At 39.9% G+C, this 27,981-nt stretch overlaps 2 protein-coding genes across 2 annotated transcripts in view; both read left to right on the plus strand.

Annotated features, from left to right (window-relative positions):
- The window catches only part of MAMDC2 (MAM domain containing 2), a 63,854-nt gene extending 49,942 nt beyond the window's left edge, over positions 1–13,912 (plus strand). The window contains exons 10-14 of the mRNA XM_050913105.1: positions 5,698–5,791; positions 7,470–7,622; positions 11,218–11,477; positions 12,546–12,630; positions 12,962–13,912. Of these exons, the coding sequence (XP_050769062.1) occupies positions 5,698–5,791; positions 7,470–7,622; positions 11,218–11,477; positions 12,546–12,630; positions 12,962–13,023 (654 nt within the window). The 3' untranslated portion in view covers positions 13,024–13,912. The remainder of the gene's footprint in view (positions 1–5,697; positions 5,792–7,469; positions 7,623–11,217; positions 11,478–12,545; positions 12,631–12,961) is intronic.
- A 4,765-nt stretch (positions 13,913–18,677) lies between these two features.
- The window catches only part of SMC5 (structural maintenance of chromosomes 5), a 49,535-nt gene continuing 40,231 nt past the window's right edge, over positions 18,678–27,981 (plus strand). Inside the window, exons 1-6 of the mRNA XM_050913524.1 lie at positions 18,678–18,754; positions 20,506–20,647; positions 21,800–21,852; positions 24,104–24,266; positions 26,012–26,146; positions 27,283–27,423. Of these exons, the coding sequence (XP_050769481.1) occupies positions 18,741–18,754; positions 20,506–20,647; positions 21,800–21,852; positions 24,104–24,266; positions 26,012–26,146; positions 27,283–27,423 (648 nt within the window). The 5' untranslated portion in view covers positions 18,678–18,740. The remainder of the gene's footprint in view (positions 18,755–20,505; positions 20,648–21,799; positions 21,853–24,103; positions 24,267–26,011; positions 26,147–27,282; positions 27,424–27,981) is intronic.

The following is a 27,981-nucleotide window of genomic DNA, read 5'->3' on the forward strand; positions in this document are numbered from 1 at the left end:
AGTTTTTGCAACGTTACCTAGTGCTGTAGTGCTTAAATACCTCCCACAGGTTTCAAAAACAAATCCTCAGAAAGGTAGCTGGCATCATAACAGTCCACCCTACTTCCATCAGAGTAGTTGTGGCAGCATTTCTTGGGTTTTCATTCTTTCAGTCTACTTTTCTTCCTCTCTGATGTTTTTTTTCCCCTCACTCTCTTTCCTTGAGTTCATCTGTTTGTTTTCACCCATCCTCCATAACTAATTTTAGTTGCAGTTGTGAGAAAGCAAAATCAAGTGACTGAGTGTTGCACTTCAATATTTACATGTTTTAAAACAAACAAAAGGGAGGACTTTTTTGGCCATGACTAAACACTGAAATCGTTTGCTGCAGGATGCTGTGGAGGCCAATAGTATACATGCATTTAAAAAGGGATTAGGCAAATTCATGGAAAATAGACCTCACAGTGACTATATACACAGTGGTACCTCCAGTTCAGCAAGTTCTTCAACTCTCTGGGGGCTGAACACAATATAAGGGCACAAATAGCTTTATGGTTGATTTGTTTCTTGTACTGTTTTCCCTGAACATCCATTATCACCCGTCCGCCTTCCTAGGGCTTGATATGAGGGTCTTTGGACCTTTGTTCCCACATCATCACTGTGATGATGCTCAATATTAAATTATTCTAGCATTTCTCTTTGCTGCTGAGAAATTTGTGTCTCTCCACCGAAGTCATAGGTAAATGACTAAAGCAATCTTGGATATATGATGAAGTGCTAGATCCCTGTGACTGAGTCAATAGCATAAAGGACACAGTTCTCCAGTCAGGTATCATGTGGAGGAGGGCAGACATCCTAGTCCTCATCTCCTCCTCCACTGAAAAACCCCCACTTGTGTCAAATAAAGGAGGTTTTTGGTACTGTTCTGACACAACCCTTGATCAGTCTTCCTACGATAAGGTATGCCACCTAAAGAGGTTGGAATGAGCTGCAGTTTCATAGTATGGCCCTTCTGTCCTTCCTTCTCTCACCTCTAACCCAAGAAATTTCTTAAAGAACAGTCACTGGAAATGCCTATTTAAATAAGAATATTAGGGTCTGTAAATAGTAGGATTAGTGCTTGCAAAGTGTTTACCCTACTGTCTGTGGTGTTTGGTATACAGTTGTGGAAATGACATATTGGAAACTGTAAAAATTATTCAGGTTATAAAGTGTTACCTAAGTGGCCTGCATCTTCACAGTAGCTAAGCAAGGAGATATGTTGCACGAAATATTACACACGTCCTTTTGGTATCTGTGATACTTAACTGACATTTCCTTTTTTTGCTCAGTTTTTGTTCTGGGTACTTAAAATTGTGATATTACGATGCCACATCATCTGACAAGACTCCTCAGTCTAAAGGCAAGAACCATTCCCTCTTACAAAAAGAGCCAAGGAAACTGCTTCACTGAAAAGAGGATAGAGCTGTAATAGCAGATTTCTGGAAATCTAGGAGGACCCTGGGGAACAGCTGAGGATATCAGTGTCCTGTATACATTTCTGTGCAGGCAGTATTCTCTACTAGACAGTGCAATCCAGTGAATATAGACGTGGCATTAACAGCCTGTGGCCCTAGGTTGTTCTGTTAGCTTTATGTTTCTCTTTCATTGTTTGTTTCTGCAACCCATTTGCCCTTGGACAGGAAAGATTTTCAAAAATATTTGTTCAAATGTCACAAGCTTATTACCAGTGTTGTCCAATTATTTATGTAGAAGCTTTCATAAGTCATTATTTTTCCCGCAGAAGCTCATTGTATTTACATGGCAAGAAATTGAACTTGCCTGGCAAGTGCCATTTTCAATCAATTTATTTTAAATGACAGAAGCTTGCAGACATTCTAATTTTGGCTTAATAGCTTACTTGGGTTCTTGATAAATGAGTTTCTGACTGTTTAAGCCAAAGAAAAACAAGCCATTTAAAATCTAGTTTAATTAAACTAGTTAAAAGTAATTTGGGCTACGCTGATAACATTGGCATCGAACAGCCCTGGGACAATCCGAATGGTTCTCCCATTCGCTGTGCCAGTGATGGGTCCCTGGCTTACATGCTTACACAGCTGTGTACTAGTGTAACTGACTGAAAAGTCAGGCTCCCTGTTTTGTGAAAACATCTTGACTGCTTCTTTGTGTCATGTCTCACTTTTGTTTGTGGTGCTTGAATTATTTTTGGATTTTCTAATACTGAGTTTTGTGTCACTCTATGGAAATTAAAGCAGTTGCTTCTCACAAAACCCCACCTCAGACTCCACTATAACTGCCTTTCTCCTTTAAGAAATTGAACCTAAATATGTGTCTAAGTGACAGACTGAGTTTTGTGTCTACGCTGATATACAGTATGTAGTTTAAACCTAGGAATATTCACTAGGATGGAATCAGGTAAATTAATTTGCTGCAGAGGCATAGCTTGCTTTTAAGTCACCAGATTTGGCTGCTGTCACAGTTTTTCTTTTGTTTGGCTGGTCTGGCTCTCTAATTGAGCAAGAGCTATATTTTCTGGGATAAACAAGTAGGAAAGAAAATACACAGAACCCATAGGAATCTGGGGGCATCTTCTCTCCTTTTCTCCTGTTCTCAGTCCAGCTCCCTCCAAACCTCCTTTTACAAGCTTCCCCATTAGTCCTTCCGTACACTTCTTGATGGAGGTACCCTACTGCATGTCCTACTCTTTCTTCTCCTCCAAAAGCAGGTAAACTTCATATGCATACGTTTTAACTTACATCTACTTGTAGAGATGCAGAGTGCTAAGGATGAGAAGTCCCTTCTACCTCACTCGGTGTCTGCAGCACAACCCAATGACGTGTCATGGGAGAAGTGAAACCCTGCTTGCTCTGCCAGCTGTTCTCATCTGGTGTTGCTCATTACTGATATAATCCAGGATAGATGCTAAGAACTGATTATTGATACTTTGAGGCTGCAGGCCAGGAACATTGATTAAACACTGGAAAATAAACAAACCAGCTTCCAGAAATCGGGGCAATGATTTGGAAGGAAACTAGTGCCCTGGCTGTGTCCTATTATTGGAACAAAAAGAGACATGAGAGGAAAATGTTTTATTTTTCAGTAACACAGGCAACAACTGCCTGTATTTGATAAAGTTTTTAACTTAGCCTCAAAGATAGCATGCAAGTCCAGGAAGATCTGTTACCTAGTTTGAAACAATTAGCATGTTGTTCATCTGTCATGTTTTATAAAGAAAGTGTGGGCTGAGCACAAAGATCCCCTATTCTCTTCTCCAAGGCATGAGATAACTTCATAAAAATTTCTTTTGGAAGAACTGACCTAGGAAATATTTTAATTCAAAATAAGAACAAATGTAAAGCATCATGAGATTAGTCCCATCGAGAAAGCATTCAGAGATCTGACATAAGGTGAAAATGAGTAGCTGAGTAAATCCAAATTGATACAATTTTGGTAGGTAAAGTTCAAATAGTCAAAGATGTCCCTTTATGACAAAAAAGGACACATTTAGGACAAAAGAAGAGTGAACAAATTTGACCTGTGAATAAAAATATCTTATACCCCATTGCTTAAAACTAAAGCAAGAATATAACAACAAAATAAGCTGAGGGGGCAATGAACAATTTCAGTACATTTGCTATAGCTAATACTGGAAACCCCACATTCCCAAGCACAAGCACCCCCACCCCATCACTGTGCCAATTATAAAGTCTGCTCGTGGCAGCGTGTCACTCAATACCACAAAAAGCGAGTGGAGAATTAGTAACGCTAAAGCTACGGATGACAAAGCTGAACAAGTACAAGTGTCACTGAAACAGATCAATCCTTTGATTGTACAAAGGCTACTGGTTCAATGGCCTTTGAGAGACCAACAGTTATTGTTGCGATGCTTTTGAAATGGAGGGCTTTCTGCAGGATCCAATGGGTAATTACATACCTTGTATGGAACAAATTATTGCAATTTAAGAATAAAGAACTTGATCCTGCTCCCAATGATGTCAATAGGAAAACATCACTTAGAACATGATTCCACAGTGTGGAAATGTTGTTTCACAAACGAGGACTGACCTCACCCTTTCATGTGTGGTTTTCTGAAGATTCTTGGGTTTAGGACTATAATATGTCTTTAGTTTATTACAAATGTTCACCAGAATGCATTTATTAAAAGTCTGGCGAATGACGTCCACCCAACGTCAGTATTTATTGTATGTTTTATTCCAAGAGATGCTACCATTTTTTAATAGATTGTGCCTGTTTCTTGAGAATGAACTTACAAAGTAGGAAACAGTTTTGTCCTGTTAAACCTTAAGGCTAAGAGAGCAGCTCTACAGAAAAAAAAGAAAAAAAAGAAGAGGCCGTTTTTAGGCCACTGTACACTGAACAGTTGTGCATGCTGTGCAGGGGCACTCCTCAAGTCCACACCTGTAACAGTTTTCATGACAGATAATCACTATTACCAGGATTGATAGCACTGAATGGAAAATGGTTTTGAAAATTGCTCCATCGTGGGCAGCATAACTCATACATGCTTCAAAGGTTTAAGTGTAGTTATGTCCCAGGCTGTTTTATAAGCAGATGGTTAAATAAATACTACATAGCAAAGCATTCTAGCAAAATCCTGTATAATGACCATATTGAAGGTGTTACCAAGCCTGTTAAAAGAGGACATATTAAATAATGCATGAACAACTTTTAACAACCTTTTGTATCCACATAAAACTGTCAGTCAGCATTTAACCTCAGATATGTAACTGAGGTGTTCACAGTTGTTCCAGAATATTAAACTGTTAGAAGTGACACTCATTCGTCTCCAGTCACTAGCTCAGACCTCATCACAAAGGAATTGTTTTGAAAAGCTCCTCCCAAATTTTGGTCATAACCCCAATGGTCAGACAGATGGTTTGCAGTAGTTATGCAAAGAAAACTGCCAGCAGTATTTTCACCAAATAAACCTTATTGTGTCTTCTGTAATTCGAACAGATCTGTGTCAACCTGGGGAGAAGGGCAGCTGGGAATCTTACAGTTTCTTTACAATTTATTTTGTCATCTTATGAGTGACTTATATTTTCCATGGCAGAATGAATGTGTAGTCAAATACATCTTGGACGCTATTCTTAATCTTTACAAACTCAGATGAACACTGTGAGTGATTCTTAGCATTTCCAGCCTCCTGCTCTATGATATCATGACCTTGTGTAATTTCTGAATAATCCCATTTTATGCAGTAGTTTCATCTCATCTCTATTGTTCTTTGTTTTTTGCCACAGCCATTTCTCTTGGCCATCACTCTGCATTACTCTTTCAAATTTATTTTTCTATGGATAAAACCTCCTGGTTGTAAGCATAAGATAGCTGAGGACATTTGAGCTGTTTGTGTTGGGGTTTTTTTTGGGGGGGGGGGGAAACCGCAACAACCTCAGCGAGTCGTGTTCTCTCATACACTAAAAAATACACTCTGTCCTAGTAAAATGGAAACTACATGCAGAGATACATCATTTGCCTGTAGAAGTGAGAAAACACTTTCTATTAAATGAAAACATACATCTAAACCCCACTGGATTTGAAATTTCAGTCACTGGCAGTATTAGCATATGCCAAAACAAAGTGGATTCATCATTTCTGTTCTGTAGACGTCAAAAGTATTAGCGCATTTGGAACAATCTAAAATTTCAGACGTGCCAGCTTTTGTAAGATACCTGAAACTTCCTTTGTGTATTGCAGGTTGTCTTTGTCAGCTGGTGTAAAAGCTTCTGGGACTGTGGACTTGTGGCACTGGATGATGTATCATTGAGCCTGGGAAGCTGCCAGGCTGCTGGTAAGACCATGTATATTTGTCATCCAACAGCTGCTACCCTTTTTAGTAAGAGTTCATCACATACCTTCGTTTTCCAAGCCTATCCTACAGCTGCCCTCATCCCACTGTGGTTTCATTTCTTTTCTTTTTCCAGCAAGTATTGCATAAATCCTATTTTTGCAGTAGCATACATACAGCGAGGACCAGTTTTTGTTCACAGGGGTACCAGCTAACTCCTAATTAACTTCACTGACTCCGGTGCAGTTGTATATAGGTGAGCGTTCCTTTTGGGGCATTACAATTTAAAAAAAAACAACAGTCAAACTGAGGGGAAAGGAGTTTTCAAATGGCTTTTAGGAAACCAGGAATGGACCCCAAAGCAGTATTTTCAAAACACAGCATTATTATTTTTAGTCCAGAAGTACAGTTGTGCAAGGCCAAGACACAGTCCCTTATCTGAGCTGCAGTTCTCTAATGAAGACAGATAAGATGAGTCTAACTCTCCCTCCTGTAGTGGGAGGAACTGAATGTTTCTGAGTGAGACTTAACCCTCTGACATGCACAGGCTAACCTCTCTGAACTCACTCAAACTCCCTCTTCTGGGCTTTTTGAGGTTTGACAATGCAACAATTGTATCCTAATTTGGAAACCATTCTCATGAGACAGGCACAATCTATAATCCCATTCTTCTTCGGAATAAAGCCATGCCTTTGAAATGGTGATGAGGCTGATCTACCATGCCATTTATATTCCCATGTAATAATAACTTTTTAATGACCTCTTTTGATTGGATTTCATGCATTCAGGCGGCTAACCATTACAGAACAGAAAGAATTCACATGTATAAAACAAGATGCCATTTTTCTAAAGTATTTCCAACAGTTTTCTGTGTTGCCTTTCTGTAGTTCCTAAGTAATTCGAAAAGGAACCAAAGGTGCAGAACTGATACTTGGGTGTATAGTCATACTGGGACTTGCCACTGATGGCAGCAAAAAAACGCCCGAAAAATGCCCCAGAGTGTGTGACGCCTCAAGGCTTCCTCATTTTCAAAAGGTGAAAGCAGCTCAGAGTGTCTACTCCTGAACTACAAATTCAGATTATAGCAGAAGAGCTGACAGAAGCTTCCTGGCAAGCACCTGAATTGTCAAACTTTCTTCTGCATCATCTAACAGAATTGAAATAATGAAAATACTCTAGTAATTGCAGCTCTGTGGTCTGATGTATGCAGTATTAGAATCTGGTGCCAAGGGAATACAGGAGAGCTAAATGTGGTGTTTGATTTCAGATCACAGAAACTCCAATCTTTGACAAGACCCATTTAATATGCATGTTACAGATGCTGGAGCTCATTAAACTGCTTGGGGTGCCACAGTAGTGAAGAAAATTACACTGGTAGAGCCCATTGTGGAGTAAGAGCTATGATGAGATAATAAACTGTACGAGATGTTTTAAAGAGTATTAGTACATGTTAGTGAGGCAGACTAGGGCACAGATTTCCCCAAAGCTGTGAAGAAAATGACATTAAATTTCGTACATTGGTTTGAAGCTAGCTTTTATAAGCTTGTGACTACTGTAAGTATGGCTAGCTACATATAAGAGATTTCAGCAGGTGAGTGAATGCAATACATTGCTTGTGTAATCTCTCTCCATATATCTGTCTAACGTATTTGCAGTTTTAAACAATATCCTCTCCTTATAGATCTATTGCTGCCCAATCCTGGAGAGTGTACTTTTGAAAAAGATGAGTGTGTGTTTACCCAGAAGAAGAGAGGTCGTGGGAGTTGGCACAGGAGGAGGGGTCCAACTCCCACTTCTTACACTGGACCAAAAGGAGACCACACTACTGGGGTAGGTGAGTTAAGCTCTGCATTGAACTTTCAGAACAGAGATTGATAATTAATCAAAAATACTTTGAAATTATAACCTAGAACACAGAGAAAGTTTTTACTGGTCTGTTCAGAACAGTTATTAATCAAAGGAAGTAAACACGTTTCTTAGGGACCCACAGATGGTTTTGAGAATGTGATTTATCTGAATTATCTGCAGACCAAGCGGCTAATTCGGTCTTCATGTCCTAAAGTAGCCCTTTTCATTGGGAGAAAAAAGGACAGGATGACTCTCCAGGCCCTGCAGAAAAGCCTTCTTCCAAACCCCTAGCTTACGTGAACATTCCCTGAAACTAAAAGGCAAACAAGTGGTTGGGATCTCTTCTCCATGAACACCTTCCTGTTCAAACTTAGAAGAAAACATGGGTAATAAAAGAAGTCCCACAGACTGTTTGTCTTGAAAATCTGCTCCGTAAGCTTACTTGTGTAATTTAAAGTATTTAGGCAAGTGGGGCCCCCATTAGCATGAGTGAGCGCACAGAAAACTGCAGCAGAATTGCCCCCACACGAGGGGCAGTACCTGGTGACTTTTGGAAATGATGAACTGCGTCACTGCGTTGGGTGCTCGTGTTCCTGCAGAAGAGGACCTCAGTAACAACTCCACTGACTTCAGTATAATGGATGAAACTGCCCTAAGGCTTGTGAACTTTAAATACTTACATAGGTTTAAAAAGGCTTAGGGCACCTTTGGATTTGCCCTCCTTCACAGTGGTTAGCATTCATTCAACAAGTTACAAAGTCAGTTGCAGACAAGCTCACAGTAGCCATCTATCCATCTGTTAAAAATTTTAGCTGGATTACAAAAGCAGTTGGCCTGCTCAAAAGGCTCACCAAAAGCTATTATTATTCTGTCGACTGTGATTGAGTGTAAACCACGTTATGCATTATCAAGCATAGTTATTTCAGCTGTGCATATGAAGTCTCGCTCTATGCAAGCTTAATTCAAGTTACTCTGGAAAATTGTTTTGTTTCTAGTTAACAAAATAACAAATGCTTCTAGTTAATAAAATAACAAATGTTTTGTCTTGTTTCTGATCTCTTTATCTAAAAAGATGGCTTTGTGCACGTTCAGCAAAATCTCCCTTTCCTATCTCCCTGTAAAATTTCTCTAATAGCTGCATCCTGAGCAAAGTACGGAAATTGACTAGAGAGATGTAAATTCACGGTGTGGGGGATTGTATGGCCAAAATCCTACATGTGGAATTGAGAATGCAGATGGGAATGTTTCTCTTTGGCTTGAAATTTCAGATCATGTTCTTCCATTGTTAATTCTAAACAGTACTGATTCTGGGTAGAAATATGAATAGCCTTCAGAGATAAGTAAGTTTTAAAGCTTAAAACTTCTCTTATGTGTTATGAAATAAAAATAAGAAACATACTTACAAATCTGACCATATTCTGACCAGATCTATTGGCTAAGTTATCTAAGTGGAAAATGTAGGCTATCTACAAATCAAGAACATTTTCCCAATAATGATACCTTTGTACTGTGGAATGACTTTCAAAAGGGAGTATTGAAATTCTTGTCCCTTTTCCATTTAAAAATCAGATGACATTAGAGTGAATTAGATGACATACTGTCTGTAAGTCTTTGTTACTCGTGCTGTCCAGTTCTTCTGCATCAACTAGACATGTGATCACCAGCTTTAAAATAAGTGAGAATTTTTCCTAATGGTTTTTAAAGTTCATTTGAGAATTTTTATTTTGAAATGTGGGTGAGACTCTTGGAGAGGCATCTGTAGGCCATCTCTGTATTGTCTGGCAGACCCTTCTTTTTCTACAAAATAAAATCCAAAAGGACTACATCACATTAAAGTTGCTGGTTGTTTTGGTAGGTAACCAAACTCAGTTCCATAAAAGGATTCAACATTCAGGTTTGTTTGTTGCCTTTTTTTCCCCTGGTTATTCCCTAGATAATAGATTTTATTCTTCCTCTTTCAAATACTCTAAATCCCAGCTTTTGTGTTTCCAAGGACAATAACCCTCTCCTTATAACAGGAGCAACACTCGAGTTTCTTGCTCAAGAAAAGAAATGGGCTGTCAGCACAATTTTCTTGATTTCTAAGGCAGAAACTGACTTTAGACCTATTTTCAGTTTATATAGACCACTAAGTATTCTGAGATCTGAGGCCGATAGCTCGACTTCAGAACCGGTGAAGCAAGAGAATCTTTTAAGCCTGGCCTGTGACAACAGTGTTTATTCCTTATTTCACACATCTCTGCAGCAAGATGTGCTGAGAAATATGTGGATTTGAATTCACAAAACCAAGAGCTGATCTAGTCTTTCCAACAAGTTTATAATATGATTCAGGCCTTAGAACTAAAGGCAAGTTATTTTATTATACTGTAGTAGGAGCTGTAGGTTTTGATTTTTAACTGAAAGAACTTTTAAGCATAGTGAACATCAAAATCCTCGCAATGGCTTGCACTAGGTTTGGTATAAATAGCCTTGGGAATTCTCCAACACACTATCTTTTGATAGTATGAAACTATCTTTTCTTTACAGACATACAGCTGTAGATAATCTTCCTTTTCACCCTTTCTCTCTACTGCTGCTCACCACCAAACTACAGCCTCGGTTAGAGGGGATGTCTTCAGCAGGGGTTTGTGTAGATAATAGGACTCTGAGTATCATGAGAGACACCCCGAGCATCCACCGGCTGCTCTTGCCGCTCTCAGCTTTTCTCCTGCCTCACTGATCCTTAGGAATCCCCTCTCCCCCTGAGGGCAATCTCACTGCCAGGACTTGTGGTGGCAGAAGGGCAGCTTGTTTTCTCCAACACCACAGAAAGGGAGCAGTGGGACTGCATGAAGAGCTGCTGCAAAAATCTGAGTTCATTGCCTGCTGGTGGAGTGTACATCTCAAGACACAGAACAGCTGCCATACGCAGCAGATGGGATGTGGGGATGCTCCTCAGTCTTCTGACACACCTCAGTTTGCTCCAATTGGAAATAACCGAATAGTGGATTGCGGGGGGGGATTAATTTGCCTGCCACCAATTAATGACTAATTTTTCAACAGATGAGAGTTCATGACAATCTTTCATTCATTCATGGATTCTAGAGAGTCTAGTTTTCCTCGTGTCTTCACATCTTGATCACAGAAAGAAAAATATTATTGATGTCATATGTGATTTAAAAGAGGTATTTCGTTTGCTTTGCTAATAGCATCAGCTCCAACCGTTGCCTAAACTGTACCCTCAGAGGTACATGCAGCTTGCTCTGAATTTCAATTAATGGGCCACTGTCAGAGTGCATTCCTGGTTTAAGAACAGCTATAATTTTTTCTTACTTTGTATTCCTTTCTGTTGCTATGTATTTAATTAGATATAAACAAGTTCTTAAGTGTTCTTATATTAGCACTCACAAGTGTTACCATTATTACACTACACAATTATTACAATATCACAAATATTACAGTTCACAAATATAAGTCTACAGCATAAAAATCTTTATCAAAAGTTTCAATCATAGTTTTTTATATAATGAGCACGTTGAGCGTAGTGAACATGCTGAGAATGTATTCTACTTCACTAATATTTGCTTGTGTATCTTTTTAAGGATACTACATGTATATAGAGGCATCTGACATGGTCTATGGACAGAGAGCGTACCTAGTTTCAAGATCATTGAGAGGAACCTCTGGAAAACAGTGCTTGACATTTTTCTATCACATGTATGGAGCTGGGACTGGATTATTAAGTGTTTATCTCAAAAAGGAAGGTGATGATGAAGAGATTCCTTTGTGGAGGAGGACAGGGGAACAAAGCATCTCATGGCTAAGGGGACTGATAGAATATGAAAGTGATAGAAACTACCAGGTAAGAAAAAACAAAAAGCAGTCAAAATGGAATACTGAACTGAACTATGTGCTAGAATCCAAGTTTTGGGTTAAAATGTTAAAATGTAGATAGCATTGAATGGACACCTGAACAAGCTGAAGTAACGCGTAATTTCTTACAAATGAAGGTAGGGAGGGAATTATTAAAGACATTAATAGGTTGCAAGTATGAAAATAGTTTATTAATTAATTCAAAATTATTTTTTAAAGTATTTAAATGCTGTTTTCCTTCGTTTCTTGTCAGCAGTGGTAGTTTTCATTTAGATCACTCGTGCAATTTCTTTTCCTTCAACTGTGTAAAGCCCTGTCTAGATTTGACATAACTACTAAGCTGTGATAAAATGGCTGCTTCTTGCAGGATGGTCTTTCTGAGGTAGCACCAAAGGCAAGGGATGATGCAAAGCCAGAGCTCTGCCTTCAGTTTCCACAGTGTCATCATTTCAGTATTGCCAGAGACAAAGCTTGCTTCAGCTTCTCTGTCAAAGAGGAAGCTGAAACTGCTATTGACTGAAACAGCACTGGGCACAAAACTGCACTGATCACTAACCAAAGCTGTTGTGTGGGTTTTTTTAATCACTTTGCCTTAAGAGCCTGGAAATTAATTGGGGGGGGGGGGGGGGGGGGGGGGGGGGGGGGGGAGAAACCTTTTACTGAAAAGCAAGTTTAGCTTAGCAGTAAGACCACACCATAATATTGTAATGGGTTTTTTTTTCCCCCTCAAGTCTTGATTGCATATGGGCAACACACAGCAACACATTTGGGCTAAAAAGCAAGATAAATATGCCAAATCACTAGAGAAAAATTTATCAGTGGTCTGTAACACACAGCAATTTCTTAACAAATTGTGAGAGTAAATTTGCTTCCTTCAACATAGCACACACCCAAATTCTCTGACCAGGGCAATCAGTCCACTGAAGTAGCACAGAAGTTTCTTTCCAAGAAGCAGGCTTTCAGGACACACTAGATCCTTGAATAGACTGCATGGGTATTATTTATTTTAGTCCTTCCTCCTGTGGGATTCATGAAAAGCTGTGTCTTACCTTTACAGATTATTTTTGAGGCGATCCGCGGTGTGTCAATAAGAAGTGACACTGCTATTGATGATATTCTGTTCCAGGCAGGACCCTGTTTAGGTAAGTTTAAACATACTTTGTTTCTCTTAGGAGACACCTAGCAATTCACAGTGCTTTTTGTAATTAGACAGGTGATACTTTTTCCCTTGAATCCCCACTGAATGGATCTGAATTTAGTATCATGCTGCTGGGTTAGTGTAGAATTTTTGTTTTCTAATAAGATGAGAGACCATCCTCAGAATCTGGACTAGTAAAGATGCTGTAACACTTTTTAAAAACCACATGGCAGTCCCATTTAAATCCAGCATGGTAATTACATTCTGTCTTATGCATTCTTATGTATGATAAAAATACAAATAATTACAGTATTTCCCCCTTCTTTGTATTCTAGAAGTGGAAGAAATTCAGTTCTCATCAGGCTATCCTGACAGCTTAAACGAAATTGAGTATTAAATACAGCCTGCTGAAAGGAATGTGTGTAGAAGATTTGTATGGAAGAAACTGCACAAACTGCGTTTTAAGTAAATACTGGACTGGTTTGAGTATGCACCGATGTATAGGAAGAACTCAGAGCACTCATGTTCCCCGCCTTTGCAATGAAATTATTGACTCAGGGCTTCTTAGACTGTTTGTTTTAATATTTTTTCTCCTTTGCATGAGGTATCAGTTATTACGTAAAGGCTTCCCATTTTGCACAGATCATTCATTTTAATGCTTTTTTTTTTTTTTTTAACCTTTCTGGTATATAGGTAAAAAGAGGAAAGTAAAGGTGCACAATTAAAATCCAATATTGTGTTACCTTAAATCTGCATTCAGTGAATGTTTTGTGTTGGGTACAGAACGGATTTTTGTTAAGGAACTTATAAATATTTTGAAATAATAAAGAAAATAGTACTAGCTACTAGTAATAGCCTACAGGTTAAGTGCAATTATTCATGACAAATCTCTCTGGGAAACTCTTAATACTCTGCTGGCAATTTTTTGTGGTTTTGTATGCTTTTACTATAACAAATATATTTGTCATCCTTGCCAATAATAAACTCACTTTTAGTGTTCCAGTATAATTCAGTGTAAGCTGCTGACATTTTGAACTACATGAAATGAAACCTTTTGAAGCCATATGCTTTCTGGCATACAAGTCTTGGGGATTTTTTTAATAAATCAATTTGTACACTCACAGAGAATGTACTTACACTTTACCCAACCACAGATGTCTTGCATTTATATTAATAGGAAACTGAATTCACACAACTTGTTAATTTTTAAGATTTTATGTGTTTGTGTGTAAGGTTTTGTTTTGAAATTATTATAACTTCCTAATAAAATGTAACTTTGAAAATCATCTTATTGCTCTGCTCTAGACTTCGGAGTTATTGGTGTAATGAGAAACAACTGAACCTAATATAATAGCCTGAATTCCATATTTTGAATACAAAGAGAATGAAACGTGTGGGTCACATCACTTAAGAGAGCTGACAAAGCAATCTGATCTGTTGCAGGAAGTTCCGGTATTGAGCTGTAGAAATTTTTCTTACAGCCACCACATTCAAGCTGTTGCTGCAAGATGTGAGCCCTGAAAAGTGGGAATAGCTTTTGCTCCTTTCAGAACAAAGTGTACACTTTTCCTAACAGCCTATAAGGATCAACAGCACCTGGGACAATCTAGCCCCTTGCATCTTTAGTAAGTTTTCATTTCAGTGACACAAACAATTGAAGAGATTGTTCAATTAAATACATTCAGTACTAGTGTGTTTATTTGACCACACAGATTGAAGCAGCTTATTATTTCCTAGAGACTGAGGAAGAGCCAAAAGGAATTGACATCTTAACCAGCTATCCTAGCTACCTACAGTCCCAGCTGGCAGCTGGTTATGAACGCATCACTCTTGCTATTATTCTGAAAATGAAAGCAACCAGAATCAATGGACTGTTTCCTAAGAGTCAATACAGTTTTACTGTTGTTCTGTAAAGCATATGCTTTGGTATCAACATTCAGATCAAATTATCTAAGCAGAAAACAAGTGAAAATGAAGTGGTTAAAATCATCAGGCTTGGTGGTTCTCCATACTTCTGATGGGACTTTTCTGTAAATGAAATGAAGCACGAAGTATAACTATTGGATTCCTACCTCTAACAATTTATGCAACTCTGCTTTATTCTATCAAAGTAATTGGATTTAGGCTGATATGAATAAGAACATAAGCAAAGTACTCTATTCTGCTCTCCACTGAGTGTTCCTTAGGGACCTCACTGGTACAATGATTTTGTCGGTATCACTGAGGGTAGTATTTATCCATAGGGTGCAAAGCACTGTCCTGACTGCAAAAAAAAGCCTAAGTTCTTCCTTCAGTAGGGAACAACAGCACCTTTCCACCCATTTCTGCTGCAGGAATTAAAGAACAGAGGGAGAATTTGAAAGGTGGCTTTAAATTACTTTAGTGCCTGCTGAATATCAGTTTACAGAATAGGAAATTCACAGAGTAGTGAAAGAATGACTGCAAAACATCTGAAAACTAGGGAAGGTGCATTAAAGATATCTCCACTGGCAAACTTCAGTTTTATAGTGAGACAGAAAACATTCCATCAGCTCTGTTCAAATAGGAAACTCCCTGTGCAACTAACTTCTGCCCTGGATCCATTTTTATTTACTATTTGTTCCTTTCTCACTGCTGCAGTAGCTGTACAAGGACCACAGCAGGGCAAAGAACAGTTCTGAGACTTGCTGTACTAGGCCTGTTTACTGTCTGAAAATTTCTTCAAAAGCTACTGGAGAACCTACAAATAATTGCTTTGATCCCAGTTGTGGCACAGTCCATAAAATGGGAAGTCCATGGAAATGAAACAGAAACCTTCAAAAGCAGCTAAAACACCCCAAACACTAACATGCTTGTATTTGATTGCTCTAAATGTAGCTTTGTGCTGGAGTGGAACTGAACTTGTCCTGAGATCAGAGGAAAAGCCCTTTTATTGCACTCTTGTTTAATACTCTTTTTAGTCCTTAAATATTTTCCATTAGTTGACATTCTGTCATTATCCTTATTAATTTCCAAAAAGAGGGCAAAATTCAGATCTCAGTTACACCAATGGAAAACTAGAATAACAACACAAAATATCATTGTTATTCTAGCTTCACTTTAATGTTAATGAAACTGTATGCTGGCTGACTATTGTGTCACACCAAAATAAACCTAACATAAATCCAACTTTACAGTCATGAAGCTTCACTAAGACAGCTCAAGCTGAGCACTAAAAGACCTGGCATTTTATCTACCTGGATCTGAACACAGCTCACAAGCGTGACTCCCACACTGAAGAGACGCACTGCTCCGAAAGGACCACTGTGTAAGGTAAAAGGCTGAAGAGGGCAGGCTTTTCCTGCAACATGACACACTGAAAGGTTCTACCCCTCACATGTTGAAAAAGAGAAAACATCAGTCTTGTCCTACCTCAAACAAAACACTAGGTGTCAGATGTCAAATTTACTTAATTTTAACATTTCAATTTGTGATTTCAAGTTTCTTAGTTGCTTAAGTATGAATGAATAAAATTTCAATACTCCTTTACATTACTTGGATCTATGTTCATCTTCTTGCTGTTTTCTTCCATCCTTCCTCTGTTGTTTTCCTGTCCACCTCCTGCACCTTTCTGTTTTTCCCACTTGCATATGGTTTTTCTGAAAATCAGCATTTTGGTCTCTTTCTTAGCCAACTGCATATTCTGCTATGTTCCTTTGTTCACTGCTAAGTACTGTGTTACATCTTGCTGCTCTTACATTCTGTATTAGCTTTTACATCCTCCCTGTCTTCTTTCAAGGACTCGTCTGGGTCCAAGCACTGCCTACTTTGCAGCCTTCGCCGTCTCCTTTTTCCAGCTCTTACCAGCATCCATACTCGCCAGATCCTGGAAAATGTTCCCTGACAAACTCTGGGAAAAAGAGATCTCTTCAGCAGTCTCTAGTGGGAATATGTTGAAATGGTTCCTTAATCTACTGCCTCCTTCTCTTTTGGCTGGAAGTCACTGTTACTTAATGAGTCCAACTCTACCCTTTTGGTCTGCAAGCTTGAGACACAACTGATTCAGGAGACTACAATTTTTATTGATTAAGTAAAACACTACCAACTAATATATCAACTAATATTCTAAGTAACTAATAGACACACCAGTGTTACTAATTTACAATTATATAATTTCACACTCTATTACAAAGCTATTATCACAAATCTTATGAATGACATACTTACAATTTTATTATCCTTTCACCTCCATACCACATAGTACTAGGGTGCATTTCTATGCTGCTTTATTCTTCTACACCAAGTCTTCTGGACACGGACCTGGTGGAGAGTCCAGTAGGTTATCCAAAGTGGCTGTCTTGATGTCCTGGTGGGCTTGGACAGGCAGGTGAGCTTCATTACTATCTGTGGGCACCTGCACTCATACTGTTGGAGCAGAAGTCCCCTTCATTCTTTAGTGGATCTTAATCTTTCTTCCCCCATTTTTTCCCTGTATCTGGAACAACCTTTTCACTGCCGTTGTACCTCCCTTTATTTACCTAAATTCCTCTCAAAGAAGCCACCTGCCTTAAAATTACTTTTCCTCATTGGTCCAAATTCTGCTACATCCATACCCAAAGACACTGATGTCTTTACCATGGCAGTCTTGGTCTTTGCAGGGTATTACAGATACAGTTGCTTAGGTACAGGTGGCCTTGCAAGCCTCCACATGCCAAGTATCTGGTTCATATTGGAAAAACATCGTTTTCCTTGTAAACTTTCTAGGACAAATCATTCTAGTTACATGTCGATTCCTTTACGTAGTTCCACTTAAGCACAAGCAGTTTCTTATCTGTTTTTCAGCAGTTTTAATCAGCTTCCTCATCCCTTATAGCAGCTTTGGCTACTTTTGAGGCCCTGTGCTCCAGCAGAAACTCTTGGTCTGAGAGAAAAAATAAAGCATGTGGGAAAGGTAAGGCATCTGCAGGAATCTGTGACACTGGTGATTGCCCTGCAGTCAAGAGGCCAAAATCTCACACACACGCATTCCTCTAGGATCATTTCTTAAGGACATCTCTCCTTCCTACAGACTTCCTGATCTCTGAAGTAACACATGTAAAAAATGTTTTTCCTGTTGTTTTGTTAAAAACTAAGAAAAAGTAAGCAAACCCAGACAGGCGCCGGAACATGAAAACAAGAGTTCGCTCGCCGGCAACCCAAGCCTGTCCCCATGAAGGAAGGGGGATGCTTGGAAGGTGCCCACCTCTGCAGCACTGGCCGCCCAACTGCTCGGCTCTGCTGCCACCTCGTGGGAAAACCGCTACCACCGCTCTCCCGCGCCGCGTTACGCTGCTCAGCCGCTGTGGAAAGGCCGCTAGCGGTAGCGGTCGGTGGCAGCCGAGGGGGCCGGGGCCTGCAGCCCCGAGGCCTGCCCAACACCTTCCCACCGCGCTCCGGGCAGGGACCTCCGAGAAGGACACTAAAGGCGGGCCTCGGTGCCGGTCACCCCTCTTCTGAGGGGTGAGCACTGAGGGAGCCGCCTCCGGGGCCGCGGCGCAGGCACCGGCACTCTCCCTCCGCGCAGCGCTCGACTCTTGACGCCCCGCGCCGCCTCACTGCAGAGCACGCCGGCCGGGAGGCGCCGTCCTCCCGCCGCAGCACTCGCCGGGAGGTACGGCCCGCGAGGCGGGAAGGGATTCCTCCCGCCGGCCGGGACGGGCCCAGGCCGCGCCTCACGCCCGTTCGGCCGCCTCAGCGCCGGGGACCACGGCCGCGGCCACACCCCGCCGCCTCCCGCATCGTTGTCTGAAACCGAAAGCAGCACCACAACCTCCCTCCCGGATCCCCCTTACCTCCCCGCTCTCCTCCAGCCAATAGGCACCAGCACGGCACGCTGCAAGCCAATTAAAAGCTTCATCGCGGCTTAGTCCCGCCCCACCAGCCAATGAACGCGGCTCCTCACCTGCCCGCTGTTTCCCGCCCGCCAATGAGAGCGAGGCGCGGGGCGCGTCCCCGCGGCCAGGGGGTGAGGGCGGGCTGAGGGGGAAGATGGCGGTGGCGACGCCGGGGAAATGGAGCCTGGGCGCCTGTCAGCTCGGCGCTGGGGGCAGCCAGCAGGCTGTGAGGAGCGCTGAGGCGCGCCCCCGCTTCGTCGAGGGCTCTATCGTCAGGATCTTCATGGAGAACTTTCTGTGAGTGAGCAGTGGGCGCTTTCCCCTCCCAGGTGGCGGCGGCCGAGCGGCCGCCATTGGCCGCGGGGCGGCTGCGGCCGCTGGCGTGCGGACTCCCTGCCGTCTCAGAGGTCGGTCGCTAGCTTGGGCGGCCTCGGCTTCGTGTCGTCGTCGTCGTCGTCGTCCCCCCCCCCGCCTCGTTTTAAAGCGGGTGTGGGGCTGGGGAGCTGGCGGTTAAGTCAGGAGGGCCAAACCTGGGGCAGCGGGCTGGCGAGGCAGGGATGCGCTCGCTGCGGCCGTTCTCCGCCTTGTTGCACGGAGCGGGGAGTCACATTCGGTTAACGGGGGACCTTAATAAGGCCTTGGGTATCGAGGCGAGTCGGGGCTGGAAGAGGGAGTGCGTGAAACGTTTTTTCCCTGGAAGGTGATGCCTTGCTCAGAGAAGGGAGAGGACCTGCTGTGTGGATTACGAGTCCCGTAGGTTCGTAGTGCAGTGTCGTTTCTGTGGGGGTGCGTTCCCCAGTGATGGTCGTGTCGGCCTTTCTTCCCCTAAGGTGGTGGTTCCTGTTGTCCATGTCAGCCTCTGCATGCTTTTTTTCTCCCATTTACGTGATTGTCAAGCAGTGAAGGAGGGGAGAGTGCAGAAGATGTTCATAATGCAGCGGGGACAGGCCTTGGGAACTATTAGGATAAAATATCTGTGGTGTTATCTTTTGCATGTGCTTTCTCCAGCTTCTGTGTATTGGGAATATCGTTCTGTTTGGAGCTATTGTAGTTACTAGTAGACATTTTCAGGCTGTTTTCTTATGGCTGGTATGCTGTTAGCTCCATGTCAGCCTTGAAAACAGTTCTGAGTAGCATAGTTCACGGGTCACACTACAGATGTCAAATGAAGCTTCAAACATGGTAGTTTAAACCTCAGTATTAAGGCTTCAAATACCTTCTCTTCTAGAAGTACATGGATTATGTTATTGTCTTATCATTAACTGCTTTCTGTTTCTTCTTTGGTATTGGTGTCTCAGTTCCTCTCTGTGTATTTGGTACAGTGCGGGAACAGAACATCGAATGGTGGAGTTCATTATCAATTTGGGATGTTACTGATCATACCAACATTAATCTTGAATTTGCATGCTAGGGCTTGGTCTCTTCCTGTAGTTGCTATTGCAGCAGGCATGCTGGATGCACATGATGGAAGATGTCTAATACAATTTAAAAAAAAAAAAAATCACTGATAACAGGCTAATGTTTTAGGTTCTTGTAACTCAAGAAAGCTACTGCATAATGTATCAATATGGAGTTCCACAGACGTCTTGCAGAGCTTAAGACCCAAGTACATTGTATGGGTTAGACAAGTGGAATCTCCTTTTGTGACTGCGGTGCAACAGGCAGCTGGAATTAAATGTAACAGACTTGACTGAATTCACTCAATTTTCTTTCTTTCTTCTTTTTTTTTAATATGTAAAATAATATGATTTCCTAGTAAACTCAATAAAAATTGTCATTATGTGGCTGAATTTCATTCTTTATAATCTTTTGTTTTGAAGAAAGTTGTTGTAAGTACTCTGACTGGTAGGAAAGTAGTCCACAGTGTTTTATTGTAGTGTTAGTTTTCACTCTGAGATTTTCTTACAAAACAGTATTTGAGGATTGAGTCTAGATTGGATAAAATTATCTGTCATGTTTAATACAATCATAAATTGTTTTTAAGCAAGTAAATTTTTTTTAAGGTGACATAGTGTTTATAAGGTTCAAAAAATTATTGTGCTTTCCAGAACATATGACGTCTGTGAAGTACGTCCAGGACCCAATCTGAACATGATTGTGGGTGCTAATGGAACAGGAAAGTCAAGCATTGTTTGTGCCATCTGCCTGGGACTGGCTGGAAAACCTTCTTTCATAGGGCGAGCTGATAAGGTAACTATGAACTTTTGTAGTTTTCATGTTTAATGTGAATGTCAATAAGAGCTCCTTCCAGCAGAGGAGGGGGAAAAAGACCGTCTTCCTTGATTTGCTTTATTTTTTATAAAAAGGTGTCCAAATTGTAGAATAACCTGGTCCAGAGACAAAGGCTTTTACAAAGGGGTTTTGTCTTACTTAACTACTTGTTGTCGTGGCTGAATTATGAAATGGAAACACCTGAATTGTACTGAAACCTGAGTAGACTAGAGGTTATATTTGAAGATTTCTAAGCCTCCACAGTGGGATAGGAAAATGCCACGTAATGCATAAATAACATTTCATTGGAAATACTAACTAAAGAAATAAAAAAAAAAGTCTAACTTAAATTTCTAAGTGTATAGAACCTGTAGAAATAACATCTTTAAGGTGTCTGAGAATTTATCTAAAAGCATGGAGCCACTGATATTTGGTTTAAATGGAAGTTGGATTGTTTTGGTTTGTGCTACTATTATTTTTGGTTTTTGCTCCCAAGAGATCCTGTGTTGATACTATAGTAGGAAGTTTGTATTGTCAGATTTTTAAGTTTTGCTCTTGCTTTGTTGGATATTCTGATTGGATGGAATATATTTCAGTAGATCTTTGGAGCACTGAATCTGGGTACCTAAATGATTGTACATATTCTCAGGTTGCAGCTCAGTCTTGAGCAAGTGTAAACATGGAAATTGACTGCATGGCAGCACTGTGTGTTGGTATTTTTATTGGCTTTTCATGTTTACGTATTTTTGTACTGTTAGAATTGGCAGTTCTATTTGTACAGATATTTGGCAATGTCTTTCATTTGTATTGCCTTTGTTCCCCAAATTAATGAGAACTTCTTCCTCTCCGTGGATGTGCTGATTATAATTCCTTCAGTTTGGGAGGTTGAAATTGATCAGAAATTGTTAACCTGTGGAGGAAGTTCTAATGCTGTTAGTTATGAGAAAGATAATAGCGTCTTCCTTTATTTTTAGCTAATACACAGCCAAAATAAATTTTAGTTTTTAATTGTAGTTTTCGATAAAATATCCCATTACAGAAACTCTTTTATAAAAATACATATTTTTCTAAGAGATTACATTTTAATACACTGTTATTTTGCAATAATAACTTCTATAATTAATTTTGTAGGTTGGTCTCTTTGTAAAGCAGGGGTGCTTGAAAGGAGTTGTAGAAATTGAACTGTAAGTAGTAAAATTATGTTTCCTCATGCATTTTTAATTAGATTATTTCCCCACACAGTCATTCACAAAGTTGTGAAAAAAAATCTGGTGTACAGAAGTCTGTCTTTAAGCTGGTGATTTACTTTTTTGGGGTTTTTTACCCAGACTTCAAAATTTTAAGGTTAAATAACTACCATGCAAGAAACAAGCAGTGATGGCTGGTCTTGATTTTGCTTTCTGAAGCACTTTACCTTTTCTTGATGTACAAAGAATATATAAAGATTGATGTATATGGTGTGTTTAGCTTTTGATTACATTTAAGGTTCAGATGATTCAGATACAGTCAGTACTGCCATCATGATGTAGTGGTTGGAAATTGTTTTTAAAGAAGAAAAAAAAAAAAGACAAAGTCTAAATTTTAAAACCAAATGTTCTACCTTCACTTGCTTATACTGATACTGCTGGTGTGAGAGGCTTCTTTGCATTCTTACTGAAAACAACACACACTGAAACAAAAGGGAAAAAAAAGTAGATCTGACTAATTCTGGCTATTGCAGTCTTCTAGGTAAGCTTTTGCAAAACAGAGCAACTGAAGATCATATGGACTTAACTCTGTAAAATTCCATCCGTAACTTGTGGTTACATGGCAATATTACATGCCTCCTGTAAGGATTATTTTTTTGACAACTAAAGAGAGACTATCCTAATAGAGTTTCTAAATGGGTGCTTTTTTGTGGACATCTTAACATGAAGCTGCAATAGCACAGGTGGTTTTGATAAGCCTTAACCTGATCTGTTTGCCTGAACTAGATAGAACATAGAGCTAATCAAGTGATTCAGAGCCTGAGTTAATTTGTATAACAATTGGCCACCCTGATCAGATTGTATAAAAAGAAAATTATGTTAAGGAAAAAAGATATTCTGGAACAGGTCTTTGAAAACATCCCATCCACTTTCATTCTTGTGGGAGTGGTCAAGTAAGACATTCTTTGGAGACTGGGCAAGCAATTGGTCAGGGGGTAGGATGTCTTTCAGGTACATGGTGTGATTGTTTCAGCATAAATACATCCCGATGTTACTTGAAAGTCTGAAGAGAGACTTGCAGTATGTGAAGACTTAGCACTTTTACTGTAGTGGTTGCAGTGTAATTCAGTCCTTTGTCTAATTGGTAGAAAATACTTAAATGCAACATCTAGGGTGAGAGAGCAATGATGCAGAAGATTGCTTTTTGACAGGAATTTTAAAATTTGAGTTCTATAAGCGTGCGCTGTCTTGGTTGGATTTGGCCCTTGGATTGTAACTAAAATCAAGAGTTATAGTAGTAGAAAGTCCTTAATTTGATAAAAGAAAGGAGCATGGCTTTGTATGTCTTTTGAAGGAAGTCTGGTATATTAAAATAAGGTAGTGGATACTTGTGAGGAAATAATCATAGAGTCTTCGAGGAGTAGGCTTATATCCCTGTGGCACTTATTCCAAACACTGGAAGCTGTTGAATTACTCACTTCTGCTTTGACCTCTATTCTTAAGTCTCCTAAGGTACAAGGCCTCCAAACTGTTATGAGCCCTTATCCTCCATCTTTAAGAATATGCTAACTGAACAGGCACTAGACAATTTCTAAATCAAAATGGTGGCCAAAATTTCAAGAGTTTATGACTATCTCACTGCTCATTTGTTATTGATGCATCTTAACCAGAGTAAATTTTTGAAGGTAAGTGTTGAGCTAGAGAACTAAGTGGATAACTGATGCATCTTTGCTGTTCTTTAAAAGAAAATGAAAACAGATTAGTATTTTTCATACTGTATGATACTATTTTTCTTCCCAAAGTGGCATGTATATACAGCTTATTGATGTAGTTCCGTACACTAATATTTTTTACTTTAAAGGCATAGCATTAGTGTGCACCTCCTGCAAACCAATTTAAAATCTTATTATAAATGTCATATAAAAAATACACTTTTATATGAACTATTCACATCTGTAACAACTTTTAAATGACTCATGCTGAATGTATGAACGTGTCATTTATATAAATAACTTCCTCTGAGTTAAGATTTGCGCATATTCTTGATGTTTTCCATGTGAGGTTAATTCATCACTGAAGTACTAGACATTTTCTGAAGCATAAAATGTGAATCTGCTGCTACTGTCCAGTTAATTTATCTTAAATATTTAGATATCTAAAAGTTTTAATACCATAACTCTAGCATACTTTGACACTTGGTAACCTTTGCGTATTCTCAAAAGTGTAAACACTTCTTTTTATTAATCAGGTCTAAGACACCTGACAATATCATTATCACACGTGAGATTCAAGTGGTGAACAACACATCAACATGGTTTATCAACAGAAAGCCAACAACCCTGAAAACAGTAGAAGAGCAGATTGCAGCCTTAAACATCCAGGTGGACAATTTGTGCCAGTTTCTTCCTCAGGTATGAATGAATTTTGAAAGACAGTGGGTGCAAATGGAGTGCTGTGTTTTGAGAGGGTTTTGTTGTTTCTTAGCTTTTGTAGCACTTCAGCGATTTAATGGGACAGCACAAAGAATGACAAGGAGGAGGTAGCCATACTGGTGTGACGGTGAAAGAAAGGAGGAACTGCGTGACGGTTTTGTACCTGCTGTCAGTTGACACTGAAAGGAAAGTTGCTGATGTTCCCCATGTTAGTGTTTGAGTAGCAGCACTAGCAGTGGTATCTCTCTGTCCTGTCTGCTGCTCTAGAGATGTTCTTAAACAACAAATCTGTAGGGAAATTTTTGTAAGGTCTTGAGATCTAGCACTGTCTCTGTACCTTTACCTGCATAGTTCCTGCAGTTCTGTATCTCTGACTTCCCCAGTCAATGCCTGCATGCACTTTTCTCTGGTTATATCCAGTCAGTTCCTCAGGACTGGATCCTGTACTTGGTAAGTGAAGGGGAAGAGTTGTCTGGATTTCTTTATCCAAAAACCAGAAAGCAGTCCTACTAAATGACTCTACAGTTGCAACAGAGACTGCTACTAGAGCCTTTTTGGTAATGTCTGTGGCTCAACAGTTTCTTGAGCATAGCATAGGACTTAAAGATATTTAGGATCAAATTATGTAAGAGTAAAATCATCCTGACTGAAAATAGCTCCTAAAGGAGAGAGAAGATTAAAGAATACTATAGGCAGTTTCCATATCTGAATCCATGCTCAGGTATGTCAAGACTTCTGTGCAGATAACTAAGTTGCCTCACAATTGCACCTTAAAAAAAAGTTACGGTGGGTTCCTTCCTAAGACCTTCCCAGTTCAAGTGGATCATCAGGGATGGTAGTAGCAGGAAACCTTATCAGACCCTACCCAACTATGGGTTTATTGTTCAATTCAAGGAGAAGTGCATTCAAGAAGACATGCTGAAAAACATTAAAATTGAGAAAGTCAATATTGCAGAAACAAATATTCTGGGGTTTGGGTTTTTTTTTTTTTTTTCATTTACACATTCACAATATTTGTTTAGAGTAGAACTTCCTGCATACTCTGCCAGCATAACTTTTGTATTTAAAACAGCTTTTTTTCTTTGGTACCTAAATGTCAGTTCAGTGAACATTACTGTGTTGAAAGTTTTGGTTTATTTGCTGTCTGCCACTGTAGCAATGGGAAGAACACCTTTCACTCCAGTCTTGGTTTTGAGCTGTTCCTCTGGCTTGGACAGCAGCAATGCTTCCTGATAACCGTGGCTGCCAGCCTTAATATTAACTTCTACATCACTTAACTTTTGAGTTAATCGTAGCATTTATACTGGGAAGGTGTAGCCTCAGCAGCCTGAGAACCAATATTAAGAATACAGTGGAATAAAACCTCTAATTGTCTGTACTAAACTGTCTTGTTCAGAAGAATGATACCCAATTCAAAAATAATGAACCAACCCATGTCCTCAACAGCTACCCTCAAAAGCTGCCAGGTTTTGGTAGGTTTAAGCTTAAATCATTCCAGAACAGCTCCAAGAAAACCATGTATGATATCTTACAAAGGTTTAGGAGGGTTTGGTTGCTACTCTATGAAGTGGTCATCCTATGCTTAACTATGCCAGAGCTATGTGGCATCGAACTGTAAGTCAGGTGATGTGCATGAGAAGTAAGTTGCAGTATTTAAATCCAGTATTACTGTATTGCAGTGTTCTAACTAATACTGTATCTTTGTAACTTTTTTTGTTTTGTAGGACAAAGTTGGAGAATTTGCAAAACTGAGTAAGATTGAGTTGCTTGAAGCCACCGAAAAATCCATCGGTCCTCCAGAAATGTACCAATTTCACTGTGAACTGAAAAACTTCAGAGAAAAGGAAAGAGAACTGGAGGTAAATATGCACATTATAGAGACAGAGAGCAGTGACTGTAGGGAAATAAGCATAATAAAATTTAATGTGAGGTCTTGTAGAATTGGAACGTGGTATTTATTTACAAAGTCTGCGGTAAGTTGATTTTACCAAATCATGCTCATCTTCTCTCAGAATTCATTCACTCTGACACTCGCTTACTCATAAGCATGAAGACACATGTGTGCAAGTGGTCTGGACAGAGAGGACAAGGGATGCCTGTTGTCAAGTACTCGTCACCTCTCTGGGACTCTTAACTGGCAACAACATTTCTGGACAGATCTTTTATGCCTTTTAGAAGTCATCAGCTGTTACAGGGTGGTCCTTTGCTTTAATCTTGCTGACTTCAACGTCCATAAATTATGGACGAGATTGTTGCCTACTAGGTGTTTTTCCTGGTTTGGAATATTAACAGTTAAAGAGGAAAAGGGAGAGTGTATGCAACAAGCTGCAACCTTGTTGCCGTCCTGGTTTTAGGACACAGGGTCTTTCCCTGACAGTTACTTGTGCCCTGATCTTAACAGAGCGCAGGCTTAGGGATCTTTGCAGAAATAATGTGTTCCTTGCTGTTACTGCTGGGAATGGTGTCTTGGGAACAGTGTTCTGGGAACAGTGTCTATCATTAGCCATACCGGCCATTCTTTTAATCCTTTGTTCTGCTGTTTCTTCTTATGCTTGTGTGCACGCATGCATTTCCACTCGTACGTACTGCATTCACATACCAACCTTAAGGTTTCTGTTACAAATCTCTACAAGATCTTTCACAAGTATTTTTGCTGCTTGTATTTATCAAAACCAGTTATGGTGGTTTAGAAACGTCTAGATTAATGGAGGCTTGAGCTGGAGGGAGTAACTTCCAGCGGGGGGGGCAGAAATGTCTTCAGATTAAGATTTCTGTTTAAATCGGATATCTTTTCACAGAAGGTATGTGATAAACAAATATGAAAAAGCTGGACAACTGTTCCTAGCTGAGTTGTTCCCCTCTAATTACTGCTGTACTAAAATGTCCTCTCTAGTGTTAAATTTCTGCTTTAATGCACAGATGAGGTGTGGACTATTTCTGAAAAGTATTTTCACAAAGTAGATACTGTAAAACATGAAAATGTATGTTCTTACAGAACTTGTGCAGAGACAAAACTAACTCTTTGGAGAAAATGAGACAGAGGATTGAACGATACAAACAAGATGTTGAGAGATACCATGAGCGCAAGCGCCATCTAGACTTAATTGAGATGCTTGAGAGGAAAAGGCCTTGGGTGGTAAGTTTTTATTGTCTTTGCAGTGTTTTTCCCACCTAACCCATTTTTCCTAATACTGCAATATTAGAAATATGTCAAAAGTTTCTTTAAAAGAAACTTGACCAGAGTAACTTGAACATCATTACAATTGCTTGGTGCAAACAGGCCATGTCTTGAAATACTGTTCTTGGCCTGACTTTGAGCAGAGGCTTGCTTGCATATGTAGCTGGACTGAAAGAGTTGCTTAAGAAGTAACTTAAGTAGTTACTGCCTCTTTAGGAAAACCAGTAATATGAGCCAAGAGCAGTACTCCTTTTATTCCTTGCAGACACAACTGGCTTAATTTAAGTGCCTAGCCAGTTCCACTTGCTTCTTTCCAGCCGTAACTTTTTTTTTTTCCAAAACGTGTTTTTTGGTTTTTTACAGGTTGCCTTCCTCTTTTGCTAATTTTAATTTACTAATTGAGGTTTGGTGTGCATGACATAAATCATGGTGAATATAGGTTGCCAATCTCAAAAATGTTGGCATTTAGAGAGATGGAAATTTTAAACAAATTTAAAAGAGCCTAGAATCAAGGAC

Source organism: Gymnogyps californianus, chromosome Z, assembly GCF_018139145.2.
Source record: "Gymnogyps californianus isolate 813 chromosome Z, ASM1813914v2, whole genome shotgun sequence".
NCBI classification, from domain to species: domain Eukaryota; kingdom Metazoa; phylum Chordata; class Aves; order Accipitriformes; family Cathartidae; genus Gymnogyps; species Gymnogyps californianus.